The 13,521-nt window shown below is 44.1% G+C and overlaps 1 protein-coding gene across 6 annotated transcripts; it reads right to left on the bottom strand.

Annotated features, from left to right (window-relative positions):
- Positions 1-3,410: 3,410 nt before the first annotated feature.
- CLN8 (CLN8 transmembrane ER and ERGIC protein) lies at positions 3,411-10,281 on the bottom strand. 6 transcript variants are annotated; one of them, XM_030037760.1, is made up of 3 exons: positions 10,077-10,281; positions 8,094-8,763; positions 3,411-7,687 (listed from the first exon to the last, which is right to left on the bottom strand). In XM_030037760.1, the coding sequence occupies exons 2-3, from the start codon at positions 8,634-8,636 to the stop codon at positions 7,373-7,375; spliced, it is 858 nt and encodes a 285-aa protein (XP_029893620.1). In that variant the 5' UTR covers positions 8,637-8,763; positions 10,077-10,281; the 3' UTR covers positions 3,411-7,372. The 6 variants fall into 6 exon arrangements, with proteins under 6 accessions (XP_029893620.1, XP_029893621.1, XP_029893623.1 ...); XM_030037761.1 differs by having other exon boundaries at positions 10,104-10,281; XM_030037763.1 differs by having other exon boundaries at positions 10,129-10,281.
- Between the last annotated feature and the right edge of the window lie 3,240 nt (positions 10,282-13,521).

Here is a 13,521-nt window from a genome sequence, read left to right as displayed (position 1 = left end):
GTTGACCTTGGCCAGCAGCCAGATGCCCACCCAGCCGCTCTCTCCCTCCCTCTCCTCAACAGGACGGAGGGCGAAAATGAGATGGAAAGCTCATGGGTCAAAATGAAGACAGGGAGATCGCTTAGCAACCACTGTCATGGGCCAGACAGACTCGACTTGGGGAAATTTCGTTTATTGCCAATTACAATTAGAGTAGGACAGTGAGAAACAAAGACAACAGTAAAAATACCTTCCCCCCCACCTCTTCTTCCCAGGCTCAATTTCACTCCTTCATTCCCGACTCCTCTGTTTCCTCCGCCCCGAGGGGCACGGCGGGATGGGGAATGGGGGTTGTGGTCAGTCCGTAACAGCTCCTCTCTGCGCTCCTTCCTCCTCACATTTCTCCCCAGCTCCAGCGTGGGTCCTTCCCACAGGCTGCAGTCCTGCAGGATAAACCTGCTCCTTCGTGGGTTTCCCCACGGGCTGCAGGGGAATCGCTGGTCCGGCGCCTGCAGCACCTCCTCCCCCTCCGGGGCTGCAGACTTGATTCTCTCACTTTTTTCCTTACCCCTCATTTTGCCTGTGTCATGTTTTTACCCTTTCTAAACCACAAAATTCCTACTTTTGGTTATTTTGCCGTGCTCTGATGGCTCTGCTCCATTCTGAAGCTGAGGAAGGGAAAAACTTGAATGAATTCACTGTCACGGGAGGACGATGAAGCACTAAGGTCACGCAACCGTGAAAGACAAATGCAACCTTCGGCTGAAGCAGAGCTACTTCCAGTGGCAGAAAGGAAGTACTAGTGTAATACAAGGTACTGAGAAGATTTTATATGAAATACTTTGTACAACTCGAAGCTGCCAACATTTAAGAAATAGGAATAGAGGTAGGGAAAGTGGCAAATAAAAAAATATTAGGACGGCTAGGAAAGTAAAAGAGCAGATTGATTTGTACTCATGAATATGCAAAAGAGCCTCCAGGGGTAAAAAATAAATATGTAAGATAAAAAGGCAATGATAATACAAGAATAAATTACTATAAATTAGAACACACTGTAGGCTCCTTCAGCCTTGGGCAATACATTGCTTAGGAACTTCGATGTCCTAAAAAAGGTCCTCAAACTTATCTTCAACCAGTGTCACAGTGATACGTAAAACAGTATGTTGCTGAGAAAAAAAGAAGAGTTAAAGCATCAGACAGTCTATGTATTCAATGTCCAAATGCAACCTGGTCAACACATTACAACATAACAACCAGTCTCAGCTACCTCATCCCAAAGCCTTCTAATTTTTTTTCGAATTTATTTCCTGTGACTCCTAAGCAAGGCTACTGCTGCTTTCCAGGATAAACTGTCTTCCTGTAAACATGACCCACAAGACAAGATGATCAAGCTCTTGTTAGATGCTCCAGGTCTACTCTATGCAAACCACTTCTCTGTACACTTGTAGTTTGCCTGCATGGCTTTGTTTTTCAAGGTATCGTAGTTATCACCTTCATCTACCCAGCAGAACTGCCTGGTCCAGAAACGTAGGAAAGTCAACCCTCTACCTTCTACAAAATTAGGCCTTTCTGAGGTGTATTTTTGACCCCGCTTGGTGCAAGCCCCACGCTTAAACTTCCATGAGCACAGCTTTGGTGACAAAATGCAGTGTTCACATGGTAAAGTGCTTTTGGCAGCAGAAGTAGCAAAGCAGGAGAGGGAACTTGCAGACCTATATAGCAATAGCAATATAAAAGTCAGGCCAAGTGAGTACCTGGAGCTGCCACAGTCAATTTTCAGTACTAAAACAAGGCACATCCTCACAAGTCTTTACAGTAAATGTCAGAGAACATTTGGTGAAAACAGCGTCAGCTCATACAGCACTCTAATGTGAACTAAGCATTCAAAGGAGCAGAGGCAGCTAAAAAGAGAATCCTATGAGGAAATAAATATTTCAGACAAGAAGTAATGCATCCTTTATCTGATAAAGCAAGTATTAAACTTCCACTCTCTCTGCTCAGGTCACATCCCTAAGGACTCAGAATTGACCCCAGCTGACTGTTCAGAACACACACACACATGGAGATAGCAGCAAGGAACAGCTCAGCCCATTTCCCTGCTTGCTTCTTCTCTGTTGACACGTGAGCAGGCCCCACTTCTCTCAAGCCAGGCCTGTCGGCCACCTTCAACACTGTTACGCCCTTGCACGTTTGCTGCATCATTATCTTTGTCATTCCACCTTCGCTCAGCACTGTTTGACTTACGGAAAGTTGTTTGTTTCTGCTCTGCGACACTACCACTAGCAGAACACGCTGATTAGTCAATCAGATTCGGAGCATGCGATGTCAACTCCAACACTGGAAACCCATCTGGGGGCTGACAACTAGAGCAACAGGCATAATTTACTTCATTAATGACCATCACTTATTTTTTATTCCAAATTATCAACTTAAATACCAGCGCCATGACACAAGATCAAAAGATTGTAATTGCTGAATAATACTGACAGCCTAAGTGGGCTCTAATACTTTTCTGGGAGTATGGCAAGAACTAAGTAGAATGTATTTACCTATTAATTGAAAACATCTGAATAGTAATATATTAGTAACATTTACATTCCTTTTACAGATTATTTACCAAAAAAAAAAAAAAAAAAAAAAAAAAAGGACTTTATTCATACAAGTACTATTATGCATTGTTCTTCTCATCCCAGTCTGTACCCACACACATTCCACAGTTAGTGGAGCTTTACACATGAACGTCTGTCTTCTGCTTCAATTAATCTTGGGGACTTCACAGCAGAGGCAGCTAGCAAAATTATGCCAGCCAGTTGCTTACACAGTGCATTCTTATAAGAATAATTAAAATGCCAGTAATGATGCTATTTTCCTTTAACTCACTAATGCTAAAGCGCATCAGGAATTAATTCCTGCAAAGCACCACGCACGACACAAACGTTTAATGCTTAGAATTATATTTTGTTATTTAGCAATGAGACAATTTTATTTTTTTTTAAATTTAAGGTGGCTCATACTAAACTATGAAATACCATGCGGTACCAAATAAAGTGTCTTCACAGTTAAGAGTCTAATGCAAAAATAGACCACACACTTCAAGTACACAAGGCAGAAGGGTCATTTCCAAGTGATGCTTTTTAACCGTTTTTAATATATACTTACATATAGTGCAGCTTCTAGTATTTTAGTCACGTAACTGAACACGCTCATGTTAATAATATGTTAAATGTTGGTGAAGGGACATTAGTTTACAAGGTTTTATAGCTATTTCCATGGATATTTCATTACCTTTGTCAAGTTTAACAGAATATTTCAAAATAAACAAGTCATCTTTTTAGTGCATGCACTGCAAAAAGTGTTTAAACTACAAATAGCAAGTAAAAAAATAATAGGCATTATTTTCATCAGTAAATGAAACTCACAGTAGACAATTATTCAATAAAATACTTTTATTTATGCACACAGTGTAAAGATGCTGTACCATTCAACAAACGTCATATTGTACAAGAGCAGGCTTGAATTTCTAAATTCACTTTAAGTGGGAGTTTCCCTGAGGTTAAGAAAGGTATCTTGTAACTGTACATGACATCGATATTTAATCAGTGTTACCAGGAAAAAGCAAAAAACCTGAAAGATTTGGACATGGGTATTTAGTGGAAGAAGGGCCCAACAGTACATGCTGGGAACTATGAGACAAAGACATCACTGCAGTAATGTGAATGCTACAAGATCATGACCAGTACTGCAAGTAAGAGTAAATATTATAGAAAAATTGGTGGGTGGGAGGGGAAACGATGACAGGTTTTGGAAAAAACATGAGACAGGACACACATGGAGGCAAACACAAACTGTGATTTAGGAATGCTGGATGAAGACAGTAAGAGCCAGATGCCTGGCCAGGGTGTCTTAGATCAGACATTTTTCTTTTAAAAAAAAAAAAAAAAAAAAAGAAACAAAAAACCCCAAACCCCCAAACAAACAAAACAAAAAAACCACCACCCCACCCCCCCCCCCAACCAAAAATCCCAAAACACAACAAACAACAAACACCCCCACCCCCATCATAGTTTGTTGTTTGTTTGGGGTTTGCTTTTTTTCTGTAAAAAAAAAAAAAAAAAAGCTTCAGCCAGAAAGGTGACACAAACAGCACTCGAGTAAGCTTGTCCAACAAGAAAGCAGGATGAAGTCAACAGTCACCTAGGCAAACAAAAAATTCACCCAAAAACATATTATGCAAGTTTTCCAAATCATGGCAGCAGCACACCCTGTGACCTGATCCAGCCACTACTGAAGCTGACTGTGAATTTTTCTACATTGGATTGCGGATAAGGCCTTATAAGAGAGGCCCAACAGGACTGCGATTAGTTTCGCATTAACAAAATTTATAAACAAACTATGGCTAGTCTACCTTTGGGTTGAAAAGCAGCACTTAGTTATAAGAGTAATTAGACACCAAAACCCTCAGTTAGAGAGCTTTTTCAGTCTTGTTTCAGAGCAATGAGACAGTCATCCACAATCACAAACCAGAAAATCCTCTTGAAGGGAGCAGCCAAAAGGCAGTGAAGGAAATACTTGAGTATTAAAAAAAAAAAAAAAGAGGCTCTGTGTAACAGAACTCGTAACTCCAACTCTAGGCCATCAAGATGAATAAGAAAGGTTGTCTGTATTTTTATGTCCTCTTGTATTTCTAGCTGGACTGTAAAATCCCCTTCCCCTTAAACCAACAGAAATAAAATGAGTGCTGTTATTTGCTTTATTTCATAGCTTTCTTGTTCTATCAGGTTTAGCAGTGTTTAGGTTAACAGGTGCTCTTAGGTATTATTAATTATATAGTTAAGACATGTAAAAGATTTTCAAGATATGCCACAAGTCTTTGCGTGAAAAAAACTCACACTAAGATGCGTACTAAAAAGATTGCCTTATTATGATAAAAAATAATTTTCATCAAAGATTTCAAATCCACTTAATAACATTACACAAATTAATAATACAAAATATTAAAACTTTGGAAGTTTCGTGCCACTGACACAACTATCCACCTGTCTGCTTGGACCACACCTAATCTCTTTTTCAGTCCCAAATTCACTACTAACCCCAACCCTCCATATTCTTTTATTTTAGCACATAGAAACTTCACCTCCTTTAGCCAGCCACTGTAAGAATTACACGCTTGGCCCAAACTTACTTCTCTTCTGATGCTTCCATTTTCTGTTAGGATTTTTCAGAATTCTATAGCTAGGATTTTTATAATTATTACCTTGTTTTATCAAATCCAAACCTTTTAAGTTTTAAGCTGCACAGAGGACACCATCATTCTCATATCTGGCGACTTATCCTTCCACCTTCCCCCTGGAACACTGCAAGTTAGGTTTGGATTCTGCAAGATATGCATTTGGATCACATATTTGAGTTGTTTCTGAGGAATTCATCCCTCTGCTTTCTTCTAAAGTACTTTTAACATTACTTTTCCACACATAACCCCTCAAGAGAGGTACCTAATTTCAAGCTTTAGAGAAGCCTTTTTTCTACAAGATGGCGTCCAGACAGGCGACACTGCCAAAACACCGCAACCTCATTCTGGCCTGCTTAGAAATAAGAAAGTAACACAAAATTTAGATTTTCTCTATTGTATATCAGCAGGGTAAGAGATAGGGTTGCTGTGTAAAATTACTATGACCCTCTTGGCCTAGTTTTGAACGGGCAATTTCACATATCCACTTCATCATTATCCACAAGGTCTGGCTATACATTTGTGACCTAACAGTAACAAGTTTCCTCTCCCTCATAGAGCAGCTCTTCAACTCAGTGCTCACACAAAGTGAATTAGGGAACACAGCAACCTGACCGCTAGCCTCCTCCCTTCACTCAGAACAAAATCAAAGACATTGCCACCAAAAATTAATAAAATGGGGTTGTTTACACCAAACAGTGCTTCCCTTACACATTTAAAACAATATGCTCCACCACAGATCAGTACACAAAGCCTCCAACACATGCCTTGACCTAAGATTCTTCACAGCTGGGCCTTGCTCAGTCTTACTACTTTGCAAAATAAATCTGCGTAGCAGTCACATCACACTATACAACAGTTTCAAACGATGGGGCTGTTTATCTCACTAGTTCAGTGTGCCAAAACTAATTAATATCTTTGTCATTCTCCTGCCACTAGGCGTCACTCTCTTCTATCGTGATCTTTATACCTTCATCTGCTGTCCAACGTTTCGCCCAGCAACCGTCAGATCAGTACTGTTAGTGGGAGAACATCCGCCACAATTTGCCAAGTCCTTATCTAAAAAGCAACCCTATTCCTTAGGTCAAGGAAAGATTTAGTGATGTGGCAGACAAAGAGCAAAGAACTGTTAGTGTCACTTCGTACGTTCTTCGAAGTAAAATAAAAATACTAAAAGAACAACCAAACTCCTAAAGGAGATGATACGGGCTTTCCTCCACAGAGGAGTCACCTCAGATTCTAAAACCCTCTATAACTAAGAGAATTTCCAAAAATAAAAGTAACCATTAACAAGAGCACTAGTGGAACTAACTGCATGACTGCTCATGTGAGACCTACAAGAAAAATAATTTTACTAATCAACCAGCAATCTTTTCAAGGATGAGACAGAGTCAAACATTCTGTCCTTGCCTCTTGTATTTCACTGATTTCAAGACCAGAAGGGACCACTATGATTACCTAGCTAGACCACCAGCATAATGAATGCCTGCATCGCCCACATGCATGTTTGTGTGGAACTCCTTCCGTACCGAGGGCAACCTGGAAACTACAACTCACTTTGACAGTGAACACTCAAACAATCACCTTCCTCAAGTGCACTTAAAAGAAAAAAGAAACAACAAACAAACCCCAAACAAACAAAAAACCCCCAAACCCAGCCCTGACTGCATTCTACTACTGACCAATTCAGCCACCTGGAATGACTTAATGGCGCACAGGAACTAGGTACCCATGCATACCTAACCTGGGTCATAATTGATCTTAATAAACAACATAATTTCCAGTATCAGATTCTCTGACATATGTGAAATAGGATTCAGGCTAAACTTGATTCAAGCTGAGCTTAACAGACAAATTAACTGTAAAGCCACTTGGAAGCATTAGGACAAATGATGCCATTAGAGAGCATGTCACTACTAAATCATAAAATACTGTCCAACCTGACAAAATTGTTGGCATAATTCATAACTAAGAGGTTGAAGATCTTATGTGTATGCACATATGAAACACAAACAATGCTTTTAAATACTTCTGGTGCATACAGAATACTACCAGCAAGGAATCACTGTGTTAATGAGCTTCTGGCAAAAGCTTCTAGTTCATGGGCAAAGAATTACTTCTCATTGCATTCTTCTGCTACCCTACTAGGAAACAGCTGTTTCAGTGTTATATCCTCTTCTTTTCATGTGTTTCACCATTTAATCTTCCATTTTCCACTGCTTTATTTTCAAAGTTCCAGTCAGTTGGGCTGAGGAGTTGCTGAGTTTTTTTGTATGTCCAGTATGGGTTAAGTATTAGTGTAACGGCAAATAATCCCGAGAATAAAACAATAAAATGAAGAAGTCCCAGATTTTCCAGCACAGAATTCCAATTGAAAATACACACCCACCACATGTGGTAAGTAAGAATCATACGGCAGTGAAACAGGTGGATCATCACCCACTGGTTTGCCTTCCAGAAAAAGGTGTTAGCACAGCCAGCCTAGAAAAACAAGAACAGAAAGTATGCAGAAGTGAGATTGTTACTTCAAGATAAGGAACTGAGGAAACTGTAGAACTAATGCAAATATCCAGCTTTCACACATACACATTCTCAGGCATTTTTTCCACGTACAGCTATGATATTCCGCATGCATGCAGCATCCCAAACTCAGAATGAATCTATACCATCTCACTATCCACATGCACACCGCATCACACAGAAACGTGTATGGAGGACTACAGAAATATCATCACTACAAAAGCAGGTATCACAATAACATGGGTATCAGTTAGATGAACACAGTTTTGCTGAAAAGCTATCTAGACAAACCATGCAGATTACCTATGGACAAGTGAGACACATAAAACCTGTTACAAACATAATGTGAAAATTATCACATTCTTACCTTTAGAAGCATCCAGGAAATGCATGTTGAGGGAGTACTCATCTCCAGCAACATTCCCATCAAAGGCAGATAATGTCCAGATTTCACATTAATTACTAGACCAGCCAAGCCACCAAAAGCAAGCAAGTGATGAACTACCAAGAACACATCAAATGTTCTAAAAATAATGTTGGACATGTGAACAGCTACATTTTCAAGCAAGAAAAATCCAGCAGCTATTAAACAGTTAAACCAACTCCACTTTTGCTGTGAATACACTTTGTCAGCGTGAAAAACAGGATCTATGAGCAAAGCCCATAACCCAGCAACACAACTCTGAAGTCCAAACACACCACGTGTGACTGCCATATTCCAAAACACCTTCTCTTTTGCATACAAGGCATGATAAGTGGTACTCATCCATGAAGACAACCAGTGAGACAGAAGAAATACTCCCAAGTAGATTAAAAAACCAGCAGCTAAAAACGTCAAACGAACTTCCCATAAGAGATAGTCCCAGTCAAAAATGGTTCCAGACACTGGATCATCACGTGTAGGATTCATTTCTTCTTGTTTACAGAGCAAAGCCTTGCAAGGGGCTTGACACTTCTCACCCGCACTATAGTCTCCTTTATGCCTATTCAGCCTCTGCTAATATGCAAACCAGAAACCATGAACTCTTCTTTTCCATCTGGAACAAGAAGAAAAAAATTAAGTGAATTTTTAAGTCATCCATATACATAGCTTCTAAACCACAGAGAACTCACTTCTATCGCAGTTACGACTTTGGTCCTGTTGCCATTAGGCACAGTCATCCCAAAGACAGGTAGACAGACAAAAAAACTTAAGCAATGCGTTTAAGATTAACAACTGGCCTGCAAAATCCGTTCTAGTACAAAGTACTGCACTGACACAAAAGCTGAAGAGGGCAAAGGAGGAAGGCAAGAAAGAGGAAAAGAAAATACAACAAGCAAACTCTATTCTCTTACTTATGAAACTTGTATTTCAACAGCAGTATGCAGTTATTCTCCTACTCCCCTGCTTTTCCCTCACTGATTTTCCACCACTTCCTATGGCTTTGGGCGCAATTCAGAATCTCAAATACCGATCCAGGACATAAAACTACAAAAACTTAATCCAGTAAGCAGGTCCGCTTGCACAGAAAAGGGCTTTCAGGATCATATCTCAAAACAAGACTTTGCCATCAGTTTCCGAAAATTAAACCACCTTCCTGCAGAAAACATATTCCAAAAATGCAAGAAGAGTATGGAATGCAGACAGGCAACATTATTATTTATTATTAACAACATTAGTGTAATTAACTGAACAACCCAGCAGTAGGTGCCTCAAGTTAGCTGAAACTTCCTGAACACACTATAGTTCAAAAACAAAGATCTGTGGGGAGGGAAAAGCGAGATAATACTGAAACATTTGAATGCCAGCTCATTTGATGAATGATTTGGGCGATGTCAGCATGACCACTGGACCCACCGCAGCCTGTAAATGCTCAGAACCACAATGCGTCTGGGAGTTCCATGGAAAAAGCTGGGTGAAAAAGCCACAACGACCACCGAGTACAGACCCCTGGTGAGATGCTCCCGCCTTGCTTCACCATGCGGCAAACGCCACCACCACAGCCCAGATCCTGCAGGGACCTGCTCACCCTGGCCTTTGCTCGGAGACACCCTCCTCCAAGCCGGGGGGGGGGGGGGGGGGGGGGGGTGGCAGCCCCCGCCCGAGGGCCCTACGCCCGCCCCACGGGCCCACACCTGACAAGACCGACTCGAAGGTGAAGCCCCAGCAGCCGCCCCCCCCCGGGGGATAGACGGGGTAAAACACACTAACCCGATGGCACGAACGGGCCCTGAACAGCACGACCCACTGCGGCAAGCCCTGGCTCCAGCAGGGCCGCCACAGCTCCTCCGCCCCCACAGAAACACCGGCAGCGACACCCCCCTGTCCCCGTCCGTGTCCCCCCCGCCCCGCCGAACCCCTCACGCAGACCTGGGGGGCCGGCCCCGGCGCACAGACCTCGCTCACACCCGCCGCTCCTCACCCACAGCGCTGCCCGCGATGGCGGGCCGGCCCTTCCCGGCTCCGGGACTGCCCCGGGCGGCAAGCCGCCCTCGCCGGCCTCCCGGGAACGCCCGGTCCGGCCCGACCCGCCGCGGCTCCTTCGACGACCGCCCTCAACCGGGCAGCCGCCATACGCCCCTCTGCGCATGCGCCACACGCCGCCACCGCCCCCACCCTGCGCGCTGGCCCGGCGGCACGAACCACCGGGCGCCGCGGGGGCAGAGCGCGGCTATACCACTTGGGCGGGGGGCGGGGGGGAACGCGCGGAGGCCGGCGCCCCGGCGGCGCGGCCCGGCGGGGGCGGGAGGCAGCGGCAGGGCGGCGGGCCGCCGGCCCGGTCCGTCGGCATCGGGCCGCCCCTGCGGAGGGGAGCCTTGTCTGCAGGGTGTTGTTCTTCACCTGGCAGCAGGCTCTTCACCACCACTGAAAAGTCGGTAATATTTAACCCGTGCCTGTTCGACAATAGTAAAAAAAGGCAGTAGCAGCGATGCCGTAGCCAGTGCCATTACCTGTAATTATCCAATTTCATTCGAGACAGCAAATTATTACGTGGATGTCACGGAGTCCTGCTACATGATTCTGCCCATCCTTGTGAAAATTGATGCTGTCACCCCAGTGACTCAGCCCGGCTGGACGTTGCGAGCGTCACTGGGGGAGCTCCCCGAAACCACACCGGGAGGGTTCGCCGGCGCTCGGGATCGGGTTTGGCTTCGGCCAGCGTGGCTGGCAGCGACTGCGAGTTTTGCCGGGGAAAAGCTCAGTCCCACGACAGGCCGGGTGATTCCACCAAACGTCACCAAAAAAATAAAATAAAATCAAGCCACAGCTTCTCTTACACGGAGGATTGGCCTAGAACAGCCGAAATCCTAAGCTGGGCCTACTTGTGGTGAGAGACCGGAGCCGGGAGATCAGCCCTGGAAGTCTGACGTGTGCTCGGTTTCCAGCCAGGCAGAGGGAAGTGCCGTCATTCCCTGTGGAAAACTGGGTCTTGCCACAGTAGCAGGATAACTGGGCAGGACGGGTTTTGTGCATTTGCTTTTAATTGCTAATGTGATAACCCTGTCCCTGACGGACGCCCCGAGCTCTGCGAAACCTAAGATCTGTTCATATGCCACCTCAGCCTCAGCCTTTCATGGGAAAAGTCTGGGAACAAAATCTACCGCTTGCGTCTCCTTTTAAGGTGCTGGGTGTGAGGCATTGCACCTTCCGTCCCAGCTCCTCTGCAGACAGCCCCAAGGGACACCAGGGTTCGGCTGAAGCCGTGCCCACACCCCCAGACACCACCCGTGTGCCACCGAGGTGAGTCACACGCCAGAGCACGCCTGCCACTTCAATACCAGTAACCTCATCTCTGCCCAGGAGGCCCCGGCTCAGCAATAAAGCCAGGGCAAGAAATTTCAGCCAAAATACTTATTTCATGCAGAGAGCACACTCGTGATCAAGTGACAGAGATCCTAGTGACATGCGCTGGCAAGTTGGTCTTGTAGACAGAAGGATTCGTCTTTGCACAAAAGTGAGAGGAAATTTGTCGCAAAGCTTTGGGATGTGGTCAGAGCCATTTACTAACCCTGAAGGAGAAAAAGGGCTGTAGGGTGTTGAGAGATGCCACGTAGAAGATTTGGAGGAGCTGTCACTTGGAAGTGCTTCCTAGCTGGTGGTGGATATTCATTTAATAACCTCTGTTCCCTAACAGATGCCAGACCTGTCCTGGGTAACAAGAAAAGGATGAGAAAGCTGAACAAGCAAAAGCTGGGTGACCTATTGTTGGAAGAAGTTGCTCTCTCAAGTAACATGATGGGGCTGATGCACCAAGGGCATGTGTTTTAGCTTCCCCTAATTTTATTTTTCCCATTGCTGTCTTTAAAGAATTCCTTTAAATTGTAACAGCTTGAGGCAGGAGATTTTTTTACTTACATATAAGGAACTGTGATTGTACTGTAAAAAACAAGATCACATATAGGCTGTTGTCTTTCTTGAGGATTTTCCTTGTCTTTGCTGCCTTTCTTGCCTTCTCAAGGAAAATCGCATTTTTTAATTACTACCAGCCATAGCCATGATGAAATTGTTTAGCGTAACTTTCCGAATCTACTGATACTACAACTATACTTGGTGACAACTTTTTAATAGGTGCCTCATTATGGTAATTATGATCACTTCAGGTATTTCCAAACAGTTTTTCCTGCAGTGAGGCTCATCTTCCATATTGCGTCATACTCAGTTCTCCCTTTTACAGCCATTCTGGCTGGATGCTACAGCATGCCCTGTCCAAAGATACATTTCCTGACTATCTGCACTGTCTCAATTTTGGAAGACTTGCTCAGCATCTTCAGAATGCCACAGCTGGAAGAGCAAAGAGCACCTCCGGGCAGGGAGCCATGCCTGCAGTCTGGGTGATCCGCCCCTTGTAGCTAAGAGCCTCTTTATACTGGTTTGGTAGTGCTTGCCTGCAGTCAAGAACTGAACGTGATTTTTTTGCACTTTATGATATCTGCATTTTGTTGTATCAATGGCTACATCTATAGAGCCCCCCATGTGGGGGCTGCCTTTTAGTTTGAAACAGGGTGGCTACATCCCAGCTGCCCATTGAATATGATTTTGGCACACACTATCTCCCAAAACATCCACAGAAATGTTGGCTTCAAATGGGACCGATGCCCAATACCCAAGAACCACCTAGAAAAGTACTAGTTGGCACAGGCCTGGGCCAAACTTCTTCCGGGTAGCATACTAGTAATTAAATATTGCATGCAGTAATGAATCAGTAACCCCTCTGGTGTATTTACGAACATACAGATAGCTGATGATAGTTAAAAATGTCTTTAGTTCTATCACTTTTTTTTTCTTCATTCCCCAAATCGGAGTGCTGCAATCCCAAGTCCTTTTCCTGCTCCCGGTACTTTCAGAGGCAGACCAGTACCGTCTCAGTGGTGCAAGAGCACCTTAAAGGCAAAGGCTTAGGAGATGTGTATGGAGGACACAAGGCCAACCAGCGAGACCTTCAGTGAGAGGGGAGCCTACAGTTTGTGCAGAGGCTGCACGATGACTGTTAGAGGACATGTATGAGTGCTTGTTTGTATGTGTGGTGGGAACACAGAACTGGTGCTTCTATTGCCGTTGGCAGCGAGCTGAGTAATGTGCTTTAGGGGTGGGTTGAGAAAGGAGTTTCAAATTAATCCATCCATTGCAGACAACTGTTTATCCCAAGATTTGTCTTGGACATGTAGGGGCAGAAAAGTCCAGAAAAAGCCACCTTGAATTCTGACTTTTGCTATGGCAACAGAGGGGAGTTTTCTTTCTGCAGGAGGCATGACGTGATGGCAAAGTGGCCAGAAATTATCTGTGGCAGCAGTGAAGGGATGGAGACTGGAAGGCA

The sequence above is a fragment of the Aquila chrysaetos genome, chromosome 15 (assembly GCF_900496995.4).
Source record: "Aquila chrysaetos chrysaetos chromosome 15, bAquChr1.4, whole genome shotgun sequence".
Taxonomy (NCBI): domain Eukaryota; kingdom Metazoa; phylum Chordata; class Aves; order Accipitriformes; family Accipitridae; genus Aquila; species Aquila chrysaetos.
Note: the sequence above shows the minus strand (reverse complement) of the source record. Positions and strands in the feature narration are given on the sequence as shown.

Excerpts from the sequence above, each read along its gene's own strand:
- CLN8 (XM_030037760.1), bottom strand. The coding sequence starts at position 8,636 with ATGAATCCTACACGTGATGATCCAGTGTCTGGAACCATTTTTGACTGG. Across the intron at positions 7,688-8,093 it reads TTTCCTGGATGCTTCTAAAG|GCTGGCTGTGCTAACACCTT; the intron begins GTAAGAATGTGA and ends TTGTTTTTCTAG.